This window comes from Colletes gigas, unplaced genomic scaffold (assembly GCF_013123115.1).
Source record: "Colletes gigas isolate AHSC1104 unplaced genomic scaffold, ASM1312311v1 Colletes_gigas_Sc00008, whole genome shotgun sequence".
Classification (NCBI taxonomy): domain Eukaryota; kingdom Metazoa; phylum Arthropoda; class Insecta; order Hymenoptera; family Colletidae; genus Colletes; species Colletes gigas.
Genome location: NW_025106637.1, coordinates 517,424 through 542,976, shown reverse-complemented (window position 1 = coordinate 542,976; position 25,553 = coordinate 517,424). Strand labels below are relative to the sequence as shown.

Genomic DNA, 25,553 nt, shown 5'->3' with positions numbered 1-25,553 from the left:
CGCTTCAAATGACTCTGAGACGGGTAAGGACAGTTGCAGAAGTCGCATCGATATTCCCCGACGTTGCAGTCACGGATCGACGCTGTAACACACAAGGCGACACTTAATGTACAGACTTCGCTATCTTGGCCCGCTCGAAACTCTTCGAAATTCTTTACAAAAGTATCTTGAACGGTCCGAAGAAGAGATCTCGCACGATTCGCGAAAAACGAGCGAACAGACTTTGTCTCTAGGAAGGAAAACAAAAATGCATCAACGTGGATTAGAAATTTGTCGTCACAATTCTACAAAATGTAATAGATTGGAAGAGATCTACGATTTTTTATCAAACCCTGATACACGTCCGTCAAGAACACTTGGAAGTAATTAAATTTCACGCGATCCTCCGGGTTGTTCCCCCTCTCGTTGAACAATTGACGTCTTCGGTCGGGAATGAAAATAAAGGATGAACACGCAAACGGGAACGTTTCCTTCAAGATCTCTTTTATTTACATTCGATAAAAATTTGAAGCCCGACGAGCAACATCTCATACAATTTATTGCCCAAACGGTAACGACGTGTCTTTAGTCGTCACGTTGTATAAATCGACATTTCAAATTCACCTCCTCTTACATAGAAATATATATACCTCTGTGTACGCATCGTGTCACGACTAAAAAAATAACATTTCATAAATGTAATCTCGTCGTTCCATCGCGCGCGAATCGCAACAGAACCGTTTCAAACAGATTTAATTCCTCTGGTTGGTTTAACAAACTTCTGCACTCATACATACACGCCTGATCTTGGGTACGTATACGAGACGTCTCGCGATGCGTCGCGTGATCGAAAAAAGATGTTCTGAAAAAAAAGGATTCATTTCTTGGTCCTCGGTGAAATCGAAAATTCGTTTTTAACGGTCCCTTTTACCTTTTGTTCGACGAATACGACACGCCTCGCGGGACGATCTATAAGTATATACAGATCCACATACTCACACGTGCACTCGTGGTAATAGTATAGAATAACTTACAAATATATTACTGCGCTAATCTAGAAAAATAGGAATATTATTCATTTGGCATTTGTAATCAAATTATTTGGCAGTTCGTATGCAGGCGCATTTCGTGGACCAAATTTATAATTATTAACCTGAATAACGTTACTATTTTTTTTTTTTTTATTTATGTATTTTCAATAATGTACGTATATCCTTAAATGCAACTTAAACAAATACAAAGTGTAAACATCTACGATGTCGTGTAATTGCCAATATGGACGAAGTAAATCGTCGAAGAACGATTATCGGAAACTATGGAAATAAAACGCTTTGGCACATTTTCTATATACAAATTGTCAATCATGTATCTCTTATGTATCGAAAGTATCACACGAGTTATGGTAAATCCGTCCACATAGGAAACAATTGTAAATGTAACTCTACGATTCGCGTGTTGGTTTCATATAGAAAATTTAATTCTTAATAAAAATAGAACATCGTAAAAGTAACTGTTGTACCGTTAGTAACAATTGACGCGTTTGTACGTACGTTAAAAATCCTATCATAAAAATTCCCTTTGGTATTCCTTTGGATAACAACAGGTAGGACAAAGACAGTAGTCACGAATAGAAACAAAGAGTATTAGATGCAACAACAACAAAAAGAAAAAACGACTAATCTTCGCAGCAAAGGAGACAATCTACTGTTTAAAAAAAAAAAGAAGGATAACAATAATTTACGCAAACGCACTGTTCTACGTCGGCCACGTAATTCGCGTGAACAGTGTCGAGCAGTAATTGATCAATCATCGTTGATTCAATCTTGATCAAAAGTTAATCGTGATTAATGATTTACGTTCGATTACTTGTGTTGCGCGTTAACGCTTTGACAGCCGCTGGTGTCGCGTGTTCGTTCCTACATTTACAAAATGACAATCATCCTGTGAAAAAAGTATTATACTGTTTATGATGTTCGAATAATAAAATTCTAAATTTTTGGATTGCATGCAACGTTGGGCTAGTTTTTCATTCGAAGAACGAATAAAACTGTTAGCCTCTGGACGTCGATCGATAAAAAAATAGTAATGGATTCTAATTTACAAACGAATCTAAAATTCGTAGTAGGAGCTCTCGCGAAGGCCGTCGAAGAGTTAAAACCGAATTGATTACACCGTAATCATAATCGTTAATCATTGATCGAATTACGTTTCGACGCTGCGCGTAAACCCACGCGATACGATATGAATAAATTAACCCCCCAGCTCCGTCCCTCCCGAAACGCGTTACGAACGTCGTGTCTATCAAGGCCGATGATTCGTTGAACAGAGAATAACGCGAGATAGAATGCGCCCCGTTAATGATAATCGTCGTTAAGGCTCGCGACAGCGATCTATCGATTGTCTTCGGAGCGATATTGCAGGGCAGCGAACACGGAAGCTATTTAGCGACCGATCCGCCGTGAATATTCAGGATGTGCTGCTTTAGATGATCCGGTCGGCAGAAGTACTTTCCGCAGAGGGTGCAGGTGAAAGTGTACCTGGACCCGAGTCCTCCGCACTCGTACCTGGAGTGTCGCGTCAGAGAAGACCGTGATCTATATCCGCGTCCACACATGACACACCGAAATCTCAGCTCGCTGGCAGAGACACCCTCCATCATGGGGCTCGCTGTAAGCATACAGGGAGGCTTTTTACATATGGGTTTTTCCTTCTTTTCCCCCATCCGAACAATCAATATACCCCACCGTGCGTGCGTGTTCGACGTTATCGCCTCGTTTCTTTTCGTTCTTGCTGTGTTCGCTCTCCCTCTCTCACACCCTAACGGTAAATGCATTAAAAATACATGACAATAGTACTTCGAAGCGGGTTCTCGGTTCTCGACAACGACGAAGAAAGGAAAGCTCGAGCCAAGCATGTGGACGATATACGGTCAAGGCCTAAGCTCGCTCCGAAAGAAGACTGCACACGACAGAACGCGTTTACACCCCGTTTTTTTATGACGAACGAATTGCTAATTAGAATTCATTTAATCGATATACGATTCGGTCGAAACGAAAGCCTGTACCCCTTTTCCAATACTTAACAGTGACAGAGAACATACAGGGAGTTCGTCTACAGGTAAACAATCTTCCAGGGCACGATTCTACGCCACAAAATAAGACGAAATCAAGAATTTAGTAAATTACTATCACCCTAAGATCTGATCAGATTTTTAACGAAATCTATTCATTGTACTTTTCTATTTATCTAGAATATTTTAGGTATATTTAGAAGATTAAATATTACTACTACTGCCATTTTATCATTCTTGATTTAACCTTATTTTGACAAATAGAACCAACCCCCAAGTCTGCCTACCTGTAGATGCAACCCTCGAGGTAACCCTTGCATTTTATTTTTTTTTGAGAAAGCAACAATAACACGGAATGGACGAATAGTACACGAAAAACCAATCTTTTTTTTCTATATCGATATTTACAGAGACACAAACGAGCCCGTTGCGAGAAAGCACAAAAATCCGTTTACATGGTATTTATTGTTTAGGACAGTTTTGGCAATATTTCTGCGCAGTCTTCTTTACTCGGAGCCGTTGTTATTTACATGCTGCTCCAAGATGAATTGCGTTTATTAGTGTTTTCCATTTTTACACCCCGTGATACTTCATTAATTCAACCCAACGTAAAAAATGCCTCCTTGTATAGTTTTCACCCAACACACGTCCATGACACATGAACACATACATCTAAAACGAGTTACGCGTCATCGGTTCGTAAAAACTGTATTTCATCGACACACTCGAATACCTGTTTGTTTTATTATTACTTTTTTTATTATTTATTTTCAACTCAAAATTGCTCCGCATTACAATTAATGATAATGAAGCTCAAATTTGTGGCAAACCATGAGTCAGCATGCAGTAACATCGTCAAATGCGATTCGCGCGACGAGATTATACCTCTTCAACTTGTTTCCTCGTCGATCGTGCGCAACAGAAATCCTCCGATCTAGGACGATTTTGTTGCCGGACGTGAGCATCATGGTTCGTGTAAAAATAAAAGTACAGAAATTCAGAGTCCGCGCAATACAATGTGAATTTAAGTTTAATTTCCAAAGTCACGTGTCGATTCGTCAAAAAATTGACACGCACGGTCGAAAGTTACAGGACAACTACACAGTTATGTACACTGAATCTTCTACAGATTTTAAACGAGTTGTTAAAAAACAAAAAAGGAATTTATTCAGTCTCGAGAAAAACGCTGATTTATAGTACAATGAACAAATGAACGTTTTTTTTTTTAATTTTGAAGAACGAGGGAAGCCAACAGAGTCGGACGATCGAACTTACAGAAACGTGGACGCGTAGAAGCGTGCCACTATGGGACTCGTCGTTTGCGATCTGAACGATATAAAAATTAATAAAAGTGAAAATAAAATGAAGATTTTTAAGGTTTAGCGACAATGACGTGCCTGGAATATTATACTCTACGGATTCCAAATGCTGCAAGGTCCGATCCAAGTCCGTCGCTGGGGCGTCCAACATTGAAAAGCAACTTTACAGCAGCTTTTCCCTTTTTCGTGGATATTCCCGTCGTCCAACGAACTGCTTCGTTATTTACGAGACTGCGCTTGCAACTTAATCGAGATAACCCGTTCGACTATGAAACCGGGGAATTTAAGTCACGGTGGCGCTATGGGGTTCCATTCCTAACGCGTCGAGTGCTCAGGACGTTGACCGATGCTCAATAACATTAAAAGTACTGCAAAATAAGCAAACCATTTAAAAGCATTGAATTTCTTTTTTTACATAATTCAAAATAGATATCGATAGAGATAGAAAACGAAAAAAAAACGTTGGCACTCAACGCGTTACAAACACTTTGCGAAACTGAACCTTTACAAACGTTCGTGAATGTTAACTACGGTTACATAAAGTTTAAAGACAGATTTTACTCGAGATTCGAACTCGTAAATCGGATGGAATTGCTAGTTACGCGACCTCTCGGTATCTCCACGCGTAATCGCTACTTTCGAGGAATATAGAAACGTGTCATTTACCGAGAATATAGCGACGTACAAGACAAGAAACAAATTCAAAAAATTTATAATACCCCGTCTCTATGATAGCGCAATGTCCGGGAAAAGCTTACCACGATCGAATTAACGGAGAACGGAATAAACGCCCGAAAGTTAAGTCCGCAAGCTATCGTTCCTGAAAAGTAGGATCTTGGAAGGACATGAGCGAATGATAAGAAACGATGTTTTATTAAAAAACCATTTATTGTGTATCTTCTCATGCTCCACTCCTCTGGACGACAGCTGGAACGTGCGATCGAGACGAATGGCAGACGACGACTACATATTCCTAACATTTCTCTTTTCTTTTTCTTTTATTTAAACCACGAGAGAATTTCGAAACCGAGTGAAAATTCGTTGGAACAGTTTAGAACTCTACACTTCGCAATTTAAAAAATTCAATTTGTACGTGTAGTCACATAGATTCGACAATTCGACAGTTTCTCGTTTATATTAATTTTCGACGCGCGTGATATCTAGGAAGATATCAAAGAAAATTTATACAACCCTTTTCCTACATTTTACTTCGTCGACGATGGGAAACTTTTTAACGCTTAGGATTCCTCGAATTCAAATTATTGATAAATTAATGTTTCACGAAGGAAAAGAGAATGTTTCGAATGATTTATACCCGGTAATTATTTTCTCGACGCAAGAGACAAAGTGAACATCGCCGCAACACAATGCTTGGTTATGTTTTGTGCAACAAGCGATCGTTTATTATTTTTAACAATATTATACCGCAACTTTCCCGCAGGATTATTTTACAAATGATTAATGCGCCGATTGTTCTCGAGAGAAGTTACCCTCTCGACACTCGTGTTACAATTTTGAATTTTGGATTCTCTTACAACGAACGGTTACGATTTTACTTGTATACAAAAACAATTAAAAAAAAAAAAAAAAAAAAAAAATTACGAACGACGACTTATAAAGCGATCTAAACGTTCTCTTTCTGTATAAGTGTCAGAAAACTCGACGAATAAAATTCGTACTTGCGTACACCGCTTGATTAAAAATCGGATCGTGTATAAATCGTAAATTTTTTTTTTTTTTTTTTATCTACCAAAACTTTCGACGCTCTGTTTAACCTTGGAATAAAAATGACCAAAACTCGCAACCATTTAACGATACCGTCGCGAGCCAAGATATCTCCCGTCACTTGACCAATGTCGAACAATTTCCCAACCGCTCTAGGCCCTGTGCGCGTCGATATTACAAACAAACGCTATACAAAACTATCCCGACAGGCGAGAGAATCGCGAAACAATAATAAAAAGAAACAATCGACTGGGATGAAAGAGGCGCTCTCTCGCTGGCTTTCTAAAACTTTCTACGTCGACGATCGATATACAAAGCTCCCGGAGTAGTGCGTTTACGTCCATTAGAAACAATACACGCGTTGGCAAAGGCGTGGCACCATCTTTCTCGCAGCCGCTGAAAGGAAACGATCGGTACGGTGGTCAAGTGAACAAGATTTTTGATAAAACGCGTCGCAGACAGTGGTCCACGGGACAATCCAAAAATAGAGTCTCTCTACTCGAGGCGCGAAATATATTTCTTCGAATAAGATCGGAAAAACGGAACGTGACATACTTGGCATCGCGACGCGTGGGTTTTCTCTCCTTTTCCGGTCAGTAGCTCGAGAAAAGTAGGAGAGACGACCAAGAGAATACACACACTACGACTCTCGGGATTCTCTTGTACTTTGCCTCTCTTAAGAGTCCTGGAAAGCCGCGACGGAGAACTGCTTCAACCTGGAAAACCTTCCTCGGGAGTAAGGCGCCAGGTGATGGCCGGTCCGCTTCTGGTGAGCCCTCATGATGTCCAACCGCGTGAAACGCCGGCAGCAAGTCCTGCAGACGAACTGCTTCTCTACTCCGCACTCATACTTTAGATGTCTGTCCAACGAGTACTGGACGGAATAACGCCGGCCGCATCGCAAGCAACAATAGCCAAGAATCGATTCTGAAACACCGTGGCCCTCACCACAATCATGCGAGCACTCGTACTCTAGGGACTGTTTGTTTGTTTATATGCTGGTCTTCGTTCCCCCCATCCTCTCTCTCACTCTCTCTCCTGACCTAACTCGACCACGAAAAATGTCTACGTCCTCGGTATCGTTATCGTTATCGTTATCGTTAGCGTTAGCGTTAGCGTTAGCGTTCGTCGATCGTTTCAGTGACTCCAAACAAATCTAGACAAACTTAAGAAGACGCTGAGGTAACGCTGTAATGCGTTGCGACTCCCATAATGACCGCTGCGCAGCAGAGATTATTCGAGGCCCAACGATTGCATCGTGCGTTCAAACAGCGTCTCGTTTTCCGCGATCTATAGAACGTGGCGTTCGAAAAACGGAACAATAGGATCGCGTTAAAAACTCGTTGCTCGGTGCAGTTAATCTAGCGATAGAAAAACAATCCGTATCTTCTGTCCATAAAGCGTTAAAATGAGGTTGAATCTTATCGGACGGCCGCGGAACAGCAAACTCTGCGCATCGTTCTCTGTTTGCAGTAACGAAGTCGATGCGAAGTAACACAGAACGTAGCAGTCGTAGAGTTTATCTCGATCTTTTAAACGGATAAAAATAATTTTATTTAATCGCTTTACGATATTTTTCACGGATGGATGGCCGCGAACTATCAAAATTCAAAGTGGCGACGAGATCTCTGCGAGGCCCGCAACGAGAAATCGTCTCGAATCGAACGTTGAAGTTCACAGACCAAGCATCGTCGTGGAAGTTCTCCGATAAATCGTTGTTTCGCGATAACAAATTTATCGAGAACATCTCCGACGCGGCCTTGTTTCCCCGACACCGCGGAAAATATCGTAATTTGATAGGAATTCTTAGCCGAACTTTTAATAAACGTTGCGATGAGGCTCCCTATAACTTTTTGTCTCGCAACGAATCGCGATCGATGAAAGAACAACCGTCGGATCTTCCATCATCCAGCGCCTTAGATCATGAAAGATGCCGATTGAACAAACATCGAGCTCGCGTTTTACTCGTTTGCTCGCTTTACGGTTTATTTGTACTTGTGAGACCATCTACTATTGCAACCAGTCGCACAGAGACGCATCCATACTCTCGTTAAGTCGAACACATTCACAGAGATCGAGCGAATTCCGTCGAGTCGAGATAGAACCATACGTTGAACTGAAATTGCGAGCACGAAGATGACCAAAGAGGAGGAAAAAAAAAAAGTTAAACCGCAGCGTCGTGTTGATCGCTTTACGAGTGCATCTACTACCTTTCTCCTTTTGCGAAATGATACAATAATAACCGTGAAAAACACTCGGATGCGGCGTGTACGAGAACCTGAAGTATGCGAACAGACACAGGAATCGATCGTCGAAAGAAAAACAAAAGGAAAAAATCAATAAATCCGTGAAAAGAACTCCCTAATATTTGATCGGGATTAAAAAACGGCGTGTGGAATTTTGTTAAGTAAAGATCGATGAAAACCTTTGGATAATATCACAGAAAACAAAAACACATATTTAAAGGTGTAACGAGAGAAACATTATAAGTAAAAAATACTTAATATTAAAGATAAAAATGATTGTTGCTGTTCGAATTGGATAAATATTTCTTGCGTACGCATATTCGTTTGCGATCTATCGGAATGGTGATTTGAACAATCATTTTTATATTATTATTTTAATTGTTAATAACGAAAGGCGTCTTGCGTGCCGATACAACACGCAAGACTACATACTTACGCGATTTACCTTTTACCGATTGTTTAACGTTTCACATTCAATAACACTGCACACACCACATTCTTCTTCTGACACACGACACAACGTTTCAAAAACTCGAGACGAAATTCTTCTTGATTTCCGCACAAATTTTCGCGAATTCGACGTTGCAACGCGAGACACAACATCGAAAAAGATATGTGTCCGTAAAAAACGACTGATAGCTCTCAAAACGTGACCCATTAAACGCACGCGTACGGTATCGTGAAAAACGTGTCACTCGAGAGCTATTAAAACGCTCCAAATGCAAAAGAAAACATTAAAAATTGCTGTAAATAAAATCAGATGTATTATACTGTGTAAAGTAAGTGACAATAAAAGAATTGCACGTTTTACAGGCCAAGTATTTTGCAAGTACGACGTGAAACGTCGATAAATATCGATAAACGATCATCGATGATCAATAATTATGCGTCTGATAAGACCCCTCTATTGTATGCAAAGTAAAATACAGTTTGCAGAAGATAACCTAGAAACATTATATACGCAAAGGAACAAGTTTGGATACACGAAATGTAAAAACCATGCTAGAACACAATTACAAAAATAATATTAGAAATTGTATATGGGGGACAGGAGGAGAGTAATAAACGCACCTTAAATTAAACTCTTACTCTAAGCTTTAAAGAGGATTACCAATACTGTACCAGCGTTGTATATTGCGTATATAACTTTACCATAATCCCACGATGCATGTGCTCCAACTTCTTCGGACTGAACTCATCGCTCGAAGTCCCAAAATGTGGGAACTTCGAGCGTGATTTTTCTTTTTGCACTACTTTCGATGGAAAGGCACCAAATTGGATACCTTCGGTCGAGTGAAGAACCGAAACTTCTAAAATCCGAAGTTTCAGGAAAAGACGCGGTCTCTGTTTACAAAAAGTCTCTTCAAATCGAAGAGTTTTTGAAAGCAAAAACGAACGATATCTTGCGTCTTCTCTCTTCCAGAGTTCCCCCGACACTTTCTTCTTCTTCCATTGGAAAAATAATTGCACTGATTCGACGAAAGGAACAGATTTATCGTACGAAAACGCAGATCCAAACTACTCGCACGAAAAATACGAGAGGAACCGCGCAAAATCGTACGACGTTCCGTCCACGAGTGAAAAAGACACGAAGTACGCGAGTATACATAATCGCTGGTCATTTAATCGATTCGTAAAATGCAAGTACCAAAAACGTTACATTTACGAGTCTCCTAAATGCAAGCGAATGTATAAGAGGAACGAAAAATGTGTAGAATTCTGTTTAGAAGAAACCAAGGACCTACGACGCTGAAAAGTAGTGTAAAAAGAAACGAAATTACACAATTGATAATGGGAAACATTCTTTCAGAAAAATTCACTCTCAACTTGCGTTCGTTCGTTCATTTCAACATTCAAACGCTCGAATTGCAAACGAAAAGAGTTAACTCTCGATAAAAGGGACGTCCAGTCGTCTTACCATAAACTAGATCGTCCTCTTGTTCGCGAGTACCTCGGTTTCGTTTGAAATGTTCAGAAAACTCAAAGAATTGTTAAGAATACAGGTTTTGCAATGTACAAGGTGTACAAGGGTGTAACTTAGCGGCATGATTCGCGATTTAATTAAGTCCGACAATATATCTTTTTATCTGTTACCTTGGTACCCATTTTATTACCTTTACCTTGGTACCCATTCTATTACCTTTACCGTTCTTACCATATCTTACCATCTTCCGGAGGGACAATGTCTTACCAAACGACACCCAAGGCTTCTTCTTCTTCGAGGTTCAAACATTCAACTGGGAACACGGTAGCGGCGAGTCGCTCGCGAATCGTACGAAAAAACGTAGATTCGCTTGGACAAATTTCACCGTTTACCGATCGACTTCCGGTCGTTGCGCGGTGGCCGCGCGAATCGCGCGTTGTTACGATCGAAAAATGGCGAACGTTACACGACGCGATGAAAACACGGGTGTGCGGACGCTCGCGGTAAAATGGCCGACGAGCGTGCAGGATAAATTCCGCGAGACCGAGCAGCGTAGAAAAAGCTATCGCCGCTCGGCGCGTTCTCTTCTCTCTTCTTGCGCCAAGTTGAAAGGAACTCGAGAAGCGGTTTTCGTTCGACGCCGCGATCGAGAAATCGCTCGACCGCGACCGGAAACGGAGAACCGTCTCCCCCGTGATCTTCCTCTCTCGTACCGAGCGTATTATCTCTTCTGAATTCGTAATCAGCCTAAACACTTGGGAGGTCAAGACGACAGAGAAAATATCGTACAGAGTACAAAAATTTCACATGGCATAGTACAACGAGAATCGAATGCGAGAAAGTACAATACCATGAACAGTATTAACAATAATTATAACTGTATGTTTTCATACGCAATGTAAATATAGAAGATAATAGGTACATATCGAGTAGAAAAAGTGTGTATATAGGTGCGTGCTTGTATATATGTATACAAAATGTATATACATATATATATATCCGTATTTTTACATGTACACGTTTAAATGTACCATGTAATAAATCTCCGGGGACACACACTTGTTTACGGACTTTCATCGACACGCGGTACATTTATACGCATATATACATACATATGCGCGTACGCGTGTGTACTATATACGTGTAGAAATATACATACGTGTAAAACAGCGTTGTATATATGTATATATATATATATATAAATCGAGTTAATCAAATATTTTGATGTTTTATATGCGTTACGAACAAAGAAGCGAGTTATGTACACATGGGTTAGTATAATGTTTTTGGAGTGTGTGCAAGCGCGTACGCCTCGTAATCATCCGTAGAGAGGAAAAAAAAAGTATAAAAATGTGTTCGCAGATCGAGCACCACCACCAAACATGTATGTAACTACCCTAATGAAACGCGAAACAATCTGCAGGCAAAAACAAATACGCGCGTAAAAGGATTTCGTCCGCGCTTCCATGACGAGAACGCACCGCGCTCGCTCACCTCCGCAGAGTTAAAGAGTCGTAATTACACTACCGAAGGAAGCGTGGCATGCAAGACGAATTACGCAAAAAATGGCACAACGCAATGGATTAAAATCTATCGAGTGTACGCATACACGGATGGACAAAGAAAAAGTATGTTGATATCACACATCGTATTTTATATATATATAATATGTAATGTGTGTGTGTATATATATATATATGTGTGGTATGTATATATACACACACGTGTTGGTACGCGTGGAAAAGGTTCGACGCGCGTGACACGAGACTGTAAGCAAAAGGACACTCCTTCTTAAACGAGATATGTGTTCACAGTCTTTTGTAGGACGCGTGCAGACGCGTATCACGCGTGTCAACGACTACCAAACGACACGTGCTTTTTTTGTTTAAACGTTTTTTCTAGTTTACCGATCTTATAGAGAGCCACAACCCAACGTGAACCGTAGTATCGTTTTCAAACGCGAAGGAGGGACAAGAAAACGCGTTACGAATATTCACACGAACACGTATACCACTTTTTTGAAAACCATCGTTCACATGTGCGTCCCCACGAGGCATTCGTGGGTTATTTGGAAATGGAAATACCGACCCTCGTTTTGCGCTTCCGCGACGCGTATGGCGAGAAACGCGCGACGCACGACCAACCGTCGTCGATCCGTTAGGCTCGCGACAAAATGATGAGAATTGGCGGATACAAGTTTCAAGAGTGTAACGCGACGCACGGTTGGCTTTGCGTCGCTTTAAAAAAAACGAGATCGTCGATTCCCGACTTCGCCCGGCGTCGTCTTTCCTCGCCACACGATCGGGATCGCGCCGAATAATTTATCCCCTTTTACGCCCGCGCGATTACCCGCTTTGGCTTTTACGGGTTACGATCTGTTACGCGTTCTACTTTCGTCACGTTTCTACCAACAAAAAAAACACGTAAACGACTACAATGGGTGTTTCCTTTCTCTGTTTCTTTTCCCTTAGGATACGAGGATTGCCCACCGACTGGTTTGGGGGCAAAGGTGAACACGGTGGGTCGGCGTCTGCTCGAAGAGACTAGCTTCGTACGCGTTTTTTTGGATCTATCTTCGTAAGCGATCGACGCGAACGACGCGGCCACCTTTGCCCGTGTTTCGCTGGATCTCGTATCCTCTTTGTTTCTAACAACTACGTTTATAGGAATCCTCTACGCACTGCAAATAACGTGGCGCAACGCCGGCTCTAGTTTTCGGCTGCTTTTTTTTTTACTTTTTGTTATACCGCGCATTAACCGCCACAACCAAGTGGCCGACGAAAACAATATAGCAAAGTGGAAAACTCGCGAACGAGACCATGGTGCGACTCGATGTGCTTCGCCAAGAAAACGGGACAAAGCGGACACAAAAGTGCGTTACGAGAGAGCGTTCGACTAAAGCTTTTTTTTAATCGAATCAAATTGATCAAGGCTGCGTGTACTATCTCTTTCTTTTTTTTAATTGGACGCCAAGTCGATTCGTGAACACGTTCCATACCGCGCAGGCAATACTCGCGCTTTTGCAAAGTTTGACTCTCACCGGTGAGAGATCCGGTGGATCAAACGCCACGCTCCGATCGGTTCCGTTACGCGTGTCCGTGGATTACGTAAATTGATCGCGCTATACCGAGACGCAAGGATGATAAAGTACACGGAATGCTACATTTGAAACTGAATATGCTTTTATTCAAAAAAAAAAACAATTATCCCGCGTACTGATGTTCCATAAAGAAGCACGTCGCGCATAGGTGAGGTTTCCCGTAACAATTCTCGCAAAACGTTGCTACTTTCACGGTGCTATTTCTCGCGAACTGGGTACCGAACTTGTTTACATTCTTGTAGTAACATCTCTCGCAACGACGCCTTACTTTAGACACTTTCCCCTCTTTCTTTTTCATTTCGTGGCGCAAGAATCCGCCCTTCGTATCTGCGAGAGATAAATTGCTAGTCTCATGATCGTCGCCGTGTCTTTGGATGGGATCGTCGATCTCTACACCGAGCGGGTCGCCGGTGATCCAGAACCGTAAATCGAAAGAAAGATCGTCCATCGTGGGTGATCGATTAACCCACGCGGCACGGAACGTGTTGAAAGACAGCGATAATGTAGCACCTTTTTGTTATTTCAATAAATACCGCTCGAACAATCGATTCAAGGTAACAAGTCTCTGACGGTGAAAACAACGACCGTCCCCATCAATGCGAGCGTTTCCAAATTATTCTGTTTATCGTGCCGGACGGTTTCTCCCGCGCGTAAACGACGGACTTTCGTTCGAGAAACTCTTAGAAACGAGGATCGGTTGCGAAACGTAGACGTAGCAAAGGACTGGCATTGACGGAGAGGTCGCTCCTCTCTCTCCGATATTACCTTGTATCCCGCGTTGGATCGCCTTTTCTTTTTCGGGCGACCGTTTACCCTAAACGTGTGTTTTTTTAAAAATACGCGCGTTAAAGAGAGCCCCTAAAAATCGCGACCGGTCAAAATAAGTTCTCGTAGGTCTCCTCGGGCGCCTCTTTCCCTCTTTCCCCGTTCGTTTCTCAGCCACGGGTCTTGGCCAATGAAAATTAACTCTTTTTTTCTACCCAAGTTTCGGAGACGCCAAGGCGTCCGTGCGAACCAGCCCGGCGTCGCATCTGCCAACGCCAGCTGCGCAGTTGTTAGCAGATGCACCGATCCGAGGAAGCGACAGCTGCGCGTTCTTTTACTCCTTATTCCTCTCCCCGCGTGTGTACGCGTTTCTGTATCACCGAGCTAGCTTCGCTGCCAAACCATTAATTCTTCAACTCGAACTGTTCGAGGCACGCGGTTTCGTTCCGACTCTTCTCGACCGTACGGTACCGAGTTCCCTTGTTTTCGCGTCGGAATCGTCTCGCGATTTATCATTGCGTAATCCCCGAGTCTGTTGATCGATCGACGGGGTTCAACGGCCCCCGGAGACGCGGGTAATCGCGAAACTAGGTCGACTTCGAAATCGTCGCGCCTAAAACAACGCTCCCGGGGACGAGATAATTTCCATTCATCGCGTAATTTCACCGACCTTTCGCTTCGGGACGCGATTCATCGTCGCGAGTTTTACAGCTTCGACCGAACGCTGATAAATCGCCTCGAGTATTTTCTCCGCGACGATCGCGGTCATCATACCCGGCGTGCGTCGTTCAGCCACGGACTCGCGAGCATTTCTATCGTCGCAATTATACTTCTGTCGGGGTTCTATCGAGCTCAAGGCCGACGGGTTTCCGTGGGAACCGTTGTCGCGACCGAATCGTGAACCGTCCCTGCAACGCAACGAATCTTGCGCAATACGCTTCGAGAGGATTAAAATAAAAATTTCGACTTCCCGTGGTACACGCTCGAATTAATTTCGTAGAGCCTCTCCGAGGACTTTGCGTTAAATCGATTAATACCGGTACGTGATATGGTCGCGGCTGTATTCCGTTACGATCCAATTTCTAGAAAGAACGGCTTCCGAAGAGGAAGGAAAAACTAGGACAGCTGGCTCCCGCGATACGCGCCGTTATATCCTTCTCAAGCTCTCGCGTTACTTCGACTTGTGTTTCTCATAGCAACAACGCCGGCTGTTGCACGATATGCGCGCGAATAACGATCCGTTTCGCGAATTTCCGTTCGACGCGGAACCCGTGTATCGCTTCGTCGGTCGGATTTGTCTAGCCTCGTTCTTAAATTTATTAACCCTTTGCACTCGATACTCGTTTTGTGTATTTCGTCCGAATGGAAGAAATTTTTATTTGAGAATAAGATTACATCAACTACACGTCGTACAATGTATCATCATCCGATAAAGCTTTATCCACGGTAATTTTTGCACGGAGGAATGTATTTCGCGCCACGTCTGAATGAAAACGCGGTTAAAGAAGCTCAGTACTGCACCTCGGTGTGATAACGTTCGAAACATCTGGCTCTGCAAAGGGGTACCTCGCAGTACTCGCACATGTAACACGTATCCTTACGTCTCCCATGTACTCTACAGACTCTGCACGGTCTCTGAGGGAATCTTTTGGCCCCCGAACTGTGAATTTTTTGAAGACGATGCTGCCTCAAGTTCATTGAAAGCCTTTGTGGTGGATCCGAACCAGAATACCGTCTCCTAGTACCTAATATTGAAGGTTGGTTTTCGTCTGCTACATACCATTATACGGAATTAATTAACGCGTCTACCCGGAAGCAAAATTATTGTGCAAAGGGTTATATATAATTACTGTACAACGCCCTTGAAAAAATTAAAAATACCGAAGGGAGAGGATACCCTTGAGAGACCTGCCTACCAACAACCGAAAGTTATCGATATAGAAAACCGTGAGAATAGTCTGTTTATCGTTCTCGATCGATCCTTGGACGTCACCGTTTAATGATCGTTGGCGGGTAATTAATCGCCAACTGTACGATAGCAATGATCCTTGCAAAGCTTGCTTAAAAATTTGTTTGGTCGAGAGACGTGGACTTCTAACAGCGAATATATTCCGGCAGCTTTCGCTCTCCCTTTTTCTTTTTCTCTTTCTCACTCGCTCACTCACTCTCTCTCTCTCTCTCTCTCTCTCTCTCTCTCTCTCTCTCTCTCTCTCTCTCTCTCTCTCTCTCTCTCTCTCTCTCTCTCTCTCTCTCTCTCTCTCTCTCTCTCTCTCTCTCTCTCTCTCTCTCTCTCTCTCTCTCTCTCTCTCTCTCTCTCCCCCCATCTGTCGTGTGAAAATTGTTCCCACGTGTGACTGATCGCCGTAAAAGGATCACGATATGTATCGAGGAGGATTTGCTACCCGGGTTTTAACGCTTTCCTCGCCACGTTCGTATACACGATAAATGCAAAAGATGCGAGAACGTGTCTCGTATTTCCTTTGGTCGGTGGTCGCGGCGAAGCTGCTCGGTCCGCACGGTCGACTTTTTCCTTGCAGAGGAGAGAGAGGTCGCAATATCGCGTCGCGAGGCCAACGATAAAGACGAGCCACAAAGCAAAAGGAGGGAAAACGTTCCGTGTGTACGCGGTCGCCAATATCTTGGAATACTACACCAAGCGATAAGAAGATACCGAAGGACGACGAACAATACAAAATAAAACGCGTATACGTGGATCTGTACACGTATCTGTACATAGAAAAAATTGTGGCGTTGTCGGATCTCGTCGACCTCGCAGCATGGTATCGCGATAAAAAATAAAGTGGAAGACAAAGATAATAAGGAACTTAGAAATTAACGGAAAAGCTACATGCCCTGTTTAGAAAAGTGAAAAGCTCTTTCAGAGACCGTGCTACTCTTGAATGTACCGGCAATCTAGGTTGAACCACGTTATTCGACAGTGAAAGAAAAAAATGAGCCCTGTCGCGCCTGCGCAACGGGCACTTCTCGCTAAGGCATATCGTTTCTTTTTTCTTTTTTTTTTTTTTAAATTCTAAGCCTTTTCAAAGCCTTCGTCGATATCGTTAGAGAAAATTCTCTGTTGGAAATCTTCCTTAAAAAATTTACACATTCGAAGAGCGGTGGCTTTTTTGTTTTTTTTTCCTTCGACTTACGGCGTTCCATGAATCCGTTCATTTTTTGCACAACCGTAAATCAATCGAATACGCATCGAATACCAAGTATGGTCGGTGCCAATGTCAAGTGCCTATTGTTACGGCGGGCAGGAGCTGATGAAAAATGGTGTGGGTGAGCCTACCTTGAGAGTCGCGGTGGGCCTGGGCGGCCTCCTGGGCTGCAAGAAAAACTTCGTCTGTCGTTCCTGGAGCTCCTGCCACCGAGCCCACAACACCTCCCGCGTTACTCCGATCTCCGGTAACGTGCCACGCACCTATACCTGCTAACGAAACAAAAAAGAAAACCATGCTCGTAACAAACATTGTCAAACGAAACGCGACGATGTCGGAAACTTGAATGAGAAATAAGAAAATTAAAAGTCGGTTAAGCGTTTGGAATGAGGGATTACTTTATTCACAAAATTTCATCCTCATTTAAACGAGAACAAAAATACCATTCCGCGGGATCCTTGGACGATCCGCAGTAGTGAAATACAGGGTAATCGCGATCAAAAATCGTACACATTTCTCTTACAGAAAAGATGAAATCTGATAGTATTATTATAGACGATATTATCATAAAGGTGCATTCCGTCGTTCATCCCCAGTTCTCCGCCTTTTAATCGCGGGGAGTAATATTTGGCGATGCAACACGAAATCTTATACTCCTATTAAACACGCGATTCTCCGTTGCTGTCGTACATACGTATACACGCATACAAACATACGTCGAACACTTTACATGTCTCGAATACTTCTGCCTAATTGATCCTACCGCAACACTTAGAACAAAGAGATAATACTGATAGTTTTCAAGCTATTTCACAGTCCGATACTTTGTACGTCACTTGATCGTATGCTGACTCGCGCTTGCATTAAACCCTTTCACAGTAAAACTGCGTAAAATTGCTTCATTTCAAAATAAGAAATGTTCCTTTAAAAAATTAACACGTTTTACACGCACCTTCTTCATTATTCGCGTTAATAAGTACTTTGCGGCGTGTGTAAAAACACAAAATGAACATCATAGTGGCTAAAATTCACAAAATTAACTTACAGTGCCTTGAAGTTCAACAAAATTATAACCGTGTTTGAAATCAATAATATGAATTGATCAAGTGCGACCACTATTACTTTCAAAAGAAAATCATTCTTCTGTTTTAAAAGTTAAACAAAATGTAACAGAACAAAAGGGTCAAGGAAGAAGGAAACTGTGCATAAAATAATAACTCGTTTCGTGTCTATAATAAACTAAACTGAGGTATCGTCTTACCCGAGAGTCTCTTGGGCTAAATAAGTTTCTGTGAAAGGGTTAAATGCAAACGCAAACGGCTAATTCGGAACACAGATCGTACAACTATAAAATTGATTACTGGGGGGTCGTACAGTGACTGCATGTATATATAGACTCGTATGTACGTATAACAAGAACTAACCTCAAATATATATTTCGTAGAGCGATAAAAATTCCTCGTCGGATCGCGATCGATCGATACATCGATTCGCTGAGCTAATTTAAAAACTGAACTCTAAACCCTGTATTTTTTCGGAGCACACGGTACAACAAATTACCAGGAAAAACAAATCTGAGCAATTTGTTCGCGCGTCTTTCTCATCTCAGGGGAATAAAAAGCATCGATACTTTCCCGCAACGTACTTCCGGTATCGGGCGATGCTTGATAATTCCCAAAGTTTGGCACAATACACGCATACGAAGTTCTCGTCGAATGAGAAACGCCAATAAAAAAAAAAAGAAAAATCGAGTCGATTATCTTCGATCGCTATGTATATAAAAAGTAACATATTCCTCGAAACGAACAAAGTAAGTACAACGCCGCGTGGAATTATAAACGGAACGGAAGATATCGTTAACGGGTGAGAACAAGCCGTTTCAACCGTTTGGTGGCATTTCTCGCTGCCAAATCTCAACACTGAACATTGTTACGCAAACTACATCTCTGCAAGGCATACAGACTAAGACTGCCTAGGCTGGACCAGGTTACTAGGTTGTTGCCTCCATCTCCTTCTGACGACGTTCAATTTTTTCAAATAGAACTGCAGAGTCGAGCGATTAATGCCATACATCTCTGATGCCTGAGTGGTGCTAACCCCCTGCTGCAATATTGCCTCCAGGGACATTTTAACGGAGTCTAAACTATACTTTCTGCCCTGTTTGTTCGCCAGCGATTTAAGCAACGCGCCTACGTCAACGTCTGGGCGTGGCCGCCTCGTGTTCGGCCCTTTTTTACATTCGAGGAAATGGGACGCCCAGACGGCACCGCCGCCACCACCACCACCCAAATTCCCTCTCGACCGAGACCGCGCTCCCGCCCCCCCACCTGCAACGAGGAAACCCAAGCTAGTTTCGGCCAATCATTGCACGGCCCGATTTATACTTATACAATTAAACGAAACGTTCGCGAGGACTCAGTAAGTTTCATCAATCAAATCGGCCCCTTTTAATCGTATTGCCAATAATTGCTTAAAGAAATTCGAACGTACAAAAGGGCGATCTCCTCGTTTTCGGTAAGATGCCAGGGGTAGAAAGCTCAGCTTCGATCCAAAGTTTCTTCTGGATGGAAGGTTTGCTACTGTCACTCGTATCCGTCATACGATATTGTTTAGATACGCACAAGAGAGCTCACGGTACATATGAAAGCTAAATCTGGAGAAATCTGAACGACTAGAGATCGAACGTGTGTGCGAAATTTGAAATCAGCTCGCCATTCGCGAGTATACCCTGTATTCCGCTACGTTACTAGCCAAACGAAACCATCGTTTAAATGAAAGCGTACGTATGTGCAAACTTACCAGGATGTTGGGAGGGGTCGTGGGACGGTCCGGCTCTGTTATTATCTTGCTCCATTTCGTTTAGGTCATTCATATCGTCATCTAGCGTCAGATCTTCGACGCTCTCCTCCGGGTCTTCAAGATACTCAGATTTTGGCTCGATCAGACTATCATTTGGCTCTGGCTTTTCGAGTGGTAGCTGTACAAAAACAAACCATTTGATACACGAGTTTCTCCTTTTTCACTTACGATAATCATAGACACATAGAGACGGACGAACATAAGATAAAAGGAGATATTGTATCGCACCGTTTCCACTCTATAAGACCAAATTAAAACGGGAGCAAATAGAAGGATAAAGCACGACGTTCGTTTATTCTTCCAACGCGCGAAAGAAACAGCACTACGGTGACTGCCTCCATTATACGTTGGTAAACAACTCTCAACGTGGTCACGCTGAGATATCGATATTGAATTTCGCAACACGTACCTGTAGCATTTCGTCCGCTGGTTTCGTCAGCTGCGTCATTAAAGCTGACCTGCCAAGCGAATCTGTGGGATCTGCATGTACTTTTTCGTCAGCCACGGGTGCAATTCCAAGCGCAGGAACACCCATTTGCTGGGGCATGTCACTGGAATTGGAGGCTTCATGGTTTTCTATTGTATCTTCACCGACGCTTCTTCTTCTAAACCTCTTTCTCTTCCTCGAAGTTGGACTTTGTGAGCCCTCTCTGCAAACGAAACAATGATCGATCAATTAAATGCATATTTCCAAAGCTTCGTTCGACGAATGAATGTGTATGTTCGATGTTCTTACCTCGAGGAGAGACCCTTAGGTAGTTGGGGACTGCCCGACTCTTCAGGCAGGTCCCCTACGGAACCTTGTGCCATAACCTGCCTAGGAACTTTGTTCTTTTCTATTGTAAGACCGGAAGACGCGTGTGGAATGTCTAACGACGGGGCCGTTGCTTGTGGAACGACCTTTTGTTGCCTTGTGTCCGTCTTACTGCTACCACCCGTTTTACTTTCTGAGAGACCCTTTATTTGTAGAGACTCCGCGGCCTTAAGAAGCGCTGCCAATTGGTCTTGGGAGATGTTTACTTCCCCCCTGTACATGTAGTCCATCATCGCTTTCAATTCTTTGAACTTAACATCTTTCAATATGAAGACTGGATGTTTGTCGTAGTGCTCGCTGAGGAGGCCCTATAATCAAAACATAACATACCCTTCAAGCGTTTCATTCGTTGTTGACTAACTCGAGGTAAAACTAACGCAAATCGCGAAAACAATCTCCTCGCGAAACGATTAGTGAATTCAAATACTTGAATCCAAACACGATGGTAAACGAAATAATTAATATTCCCGAATAAATATATAAAGGATGTTAAGAATCAGTATATATTGGATGAATTTTCCATTAGGCTAAGCTCAGCTTTCAATGTGGCATAATATTAGCGAAGGGAATTTAATTTCATGATCCAAGCTCAAATTGCAGAGGCACTGCATGTTCAAACACCCCCACCCATGTCAGGGTAAAATCCCAGGGCAAGTGCCCTGGAAATCAGCCATCTTGCTTTCTCTGTATTGATCACGAGGAACCAGGAGGGGGTTTGGGCTTTCATTCCCCCTGCCTCTCAGGCATCTGCCCAGGCAACGTTCAACAAGGGCAGCCATCTTGTTTCAATTTCAGGTTCCCCCTTTCCCACAATTTGAATTCCCGTATTTGCTACAGATTCCAACCATGCTTAGTCAATGGAAATGAAACAAACTAATGACAAAAAAGTCCAATTTTGCTCGTACTTTCTACCCTTTTGAAAAACCTTTACTTTTTAATGTATGACAAAACCGTAGTCGTACTTTTACGTATATATTCAACTTTAAAACACAAAGTAACATCCAATATAAAAGTTAATGTTTCCACAATTTTTAATTCAACCGAACTCTACACCGTACTCGTTAAACGAACATTACGTATGCTAGTAAATCGATAAAAGAAGAATATATTTATGACAGAAACATGAATAATAAACTCACCTCAAAATAGGGACTGCACGCGGAAAGAACTACCTTATGGGCCTTTAAGTATTTCCCCTCCGCCGCCAGGGTGCAGTCAACCAGCGTCCCGCTTTCGAGAAGCGTGTCGAAGTTCTGAATTAATGTGCTTTGGTGGTTATTCCACCTAAGACAGAACTGCTGGTCGTCTTCCATGTTTCTGATTCAGTTCCCTCGTTTCTGTACAAGCAGAAGAAGACCCGTGGCGATGAGCAGACGGAACGACCCGATGTACAATATCGACCGTGCCTAATGCTATCTAGCTTTTCTACGCCCGATTAACGCGAACATTGAGCCGGATAATTCGAAAATATACGGCAGAAATGATAAATTTTAACTATGTTCGCGATCGATATGCAACCGCGGCAAAAAGCTCCGCAAGGAAGCACCGAAGCTTCCAAAATGGCCGTACGATGCAAGCGCGTCGGTCGAATCGGTCTTCTGGCCTTTTCCTTTGTGCGTGTCCTCATAACGGTAATGGACGATTTGGTGGGGATGATGCAGGAGGACGCGCAAGCATCACGCATGCGCAGCTGCGCCCGTGCTGCGCGTTTGACTTGCGCACTGGCTCGAGGCCCCTGGAATTCAGGGGCGTCTGCTGGATTCACCGGTACCCTAACGATAATACCGAAATCCGGAAAAAATCGAATATACGCAACGAACTACACGATGGAACCCCCTTTCAATTCGTTTGACAATGACGACAAATCAAATATTTCAGAAATATTACTATAATAAATTCTGCGAATACAAGCATGACAATCTCCTATTATTCCAATTCTAAATACCCAGACCACTGGATTTCCAAATATTCTTCGATCTATACGCGATAACAAATTTTTGAACATCGATGTCTCGACAATAATTGTACTTGATTACGTTACGGAATGTAAATATAATATTTGAAACCATAAACGAAATTTGTCGCGGCCATTAGAAAACTGCAAAAATTTGGTGGACCGGGGCGAAATGTAACAGTTTACGTCACCGCGGTTTACATCATTGACGCGCAATAAAACGGAAAATCGATTACTCGGTTCACATGCGCAACGCGTAAGTTTTAACCACGGGTGGGGAGGGGGGGGAGGGACAATAATGCGAATGTACGCGTGAAAAGATTAATACGAAATAAAGCGAAGAGCATTCACTGCTTACGCGCGATTGCGTAATCTATTTATATTGTTATCTTGTATCGAATGTTACGTCAGATGGCGCCGAGCAACGTGTGTGAAGCAAAACAAGTTAGCGACAGATAATTTTTTCAATCGCATCTACCGACCGGCGAAAAAGAACGATGCACTTTCCTTACACCGCCCCCGGAAACCACGAGAGGAGAGGAGACGTGGATCGCAATATGGCCGTCCGCGAGGTCGCGCCCGGACAAAATGGCGATAGAAGAAAAGCTCGCAAGGAAAAATATACAACCTAAAACTTGACACCAATTCTGAAATTTCCCGTTAAAAGTACCGTCTGGACAAACACAGGAAAATCGCAAACGCTTACTTCATCAGGGAATTTCGATCGAGTGAAAACAAAACCGAGCTGGTGTTTTCTCAAAAGTATATAGAGGATCCGCCCGCGCCATGTCACCCCACCTTAAAATTTTCCGGAATTTTCTTGCGAGCTCTGACGAAATAGCGAATTTTATGAATAACTATCTACGTGTTGTATCACTCACCTAATAAGGGGTATAAAACAATCTAATATCACAGCAACGGGATCGATGAAAAGTGAAAAACTGCGTAAGCGTCCAAGCTCGGCGTGCGCCTCGAGCGCTGCCCTTTTCAACAATGGCGTAGCACAACGCCTGCTTGCTTGCCTGTACATCGACCGTCAGAGAGCGCAGGCTTCCCCGGAAGAGGGCACGAGAGAAGAAAAAAACGAAGTAAACTATCGAGCATGCGCTCTACTCCCGAAAGCTATGATGGTCTCGCCGTGATTGGAAATTGCAACTAGAGGACGCTACAGATAAAACACTTTTCTATTTTGATTCAATAGTATACGTCAGCATCAGATTTTTAGTAAAAAAATCCAACGATACATGAAATCAAGTACACGCCTCTCTCATTTTCTTACTGACAAAAATGCTGTATCTTCTAATGAACAGTAATTAACGAACATGCTAACCAATCATAACGAAGAAAAATAATTGCAAACAAAACACAAGTAGGTGACCCACGTAGTGATTATATTTTACGAAATATAATCAACGTATTGATATCGTACGATGTATTTGGATAACAGGGCAAGCAAGCAATCGATTGTATCTAAGAAACTAGCAGATTTATGAAACTAAATACGCGGCATCGATCTTATTGTCACCCATAATTACATAGCATTACAAGTCAACTATCTCGAAAATAAATGAACGTTGTAAGAATGCATGTGTGTGCGCGCGCGTATGTATACACATGTGCGTATGAATAAGCAATTAAAATGAATTTAATCACAGTAAAAAAAAAGTACAAAGTGTCCTCAACGTCATTAACCGGCCCTGGACCGCAACCTGGCACGCGTACGTAATGGCCGACTCTGTAGACTTGGCTAAGGCAAAATGGCGAAAACTCCCGAAAACGAGCTCGGAAAATGCAAATTACTTTATTCGAAAAATAGTTCTATTCGTCTGAATTTCGCAACAGATGCTTGTTCCGCGAGATTTTGTACACTTTCGATTACGTTCTTTACACGAGAACACGCTTCAACGACAAAACCGCTTCTTTGTTGGCATAGCATGGCGACCTGATTTTCCATAGACTTTTCCATAGACACTATTCGAAATAAAAGCTAACGACTAAAACGCAAGCCAATGTACTTATACGGGCGTTACTCACCTATATTGGCACAGTCTAAATATCACAGGAGGAAAACTTGGAAAACTACACGTCCCGTCCTCAGCGTGCACTAACCGAGCGTCGTGGGTTCTTTTTACACAATGGCCGTGGTGCTACGCGTTAACGATCGACCCGCTCTGCAAGGGGATAACCGGGATGCACAGAAACAGTGTGCCCCTTGCACGGAGACGCGGCGCAGTAAAGTAAAACCAACGTTCTGCGCATCAAGATACGAATAGTGGGGCAAAGAGAACGGCCGTCTAAAGCAGGGCCGTCGAAAGAATTTTAGAACCTAGTGACTATTTTTACGCGGCACAACACCGGACATATAAATGAAAGTACAAAGTAATATTCGATCTCGTTCACTGCATTATCAATCCGTACAATGACAATTTGTATTCGGATCGCATTCGCAAATCAGATACAAATGTATCGTGCTGTGCTGCATACACGTTACAATGTACCGCTCGCAATTCAAAGTTATATCGATAAAAGATACTTTGCAACGTCAGAACACCTGATAATCATCGTTACTTGTCGCAATCTTCGTTGCGTTGGTTAAATTCTATTCAGCAACGAGAAGGTTGGCAAGTTGCGGAA

The 25,553-nt window shown here is 42.7% G+C and overlaps 1 protein-coding gene across 9 annotated transcripts in view; it reads right to left on the bottom strand.

Annotated features, from left to right (window-relative positions):
* LOC122397056 (longitudinals lacking protein-like) overlaps positions 1-23,956 on the bottom strand; it is a 166,615-nt gene extending 142,659 nt beyond the window's left edge. For all 9 annotated transcript variants that reach the window (XM_043395895.1, XM_043395892.1, XM_043395893.1 and 6 more), the window contains exons 1-6: positions 23,801-23,956; positions 22,105-22,302; positions 20,888-21,273; positions 20,561-20,801; positions 20,092-20,269; positions 17,424-17,564 (exon numbers count right to left, since the gene is read on the bottom strand). In XM_043395895.1, coding sequence (XP_043251830.1) covers positions 17,424-17,564; positions 20,092-20,269; positions 20,561-20,801; positions 20,888-21,273; positions 22,105-22,278 — 1,120 coding nt within the window. In that variant the 5' untranslated portion in view covers positions 22,279-22,302; positions 23,801-23,956. The remainder of the gene's footprint in view (positions 1-17,423; positions 17,565-20,091; positions 20,270-20,560; positions 20,802-20,887; positions 21,274-22,104; positions 22,303-23,800) is intronic.
* Positions 23,957-25,553: the final 1,597 nt, after the last annotated feature.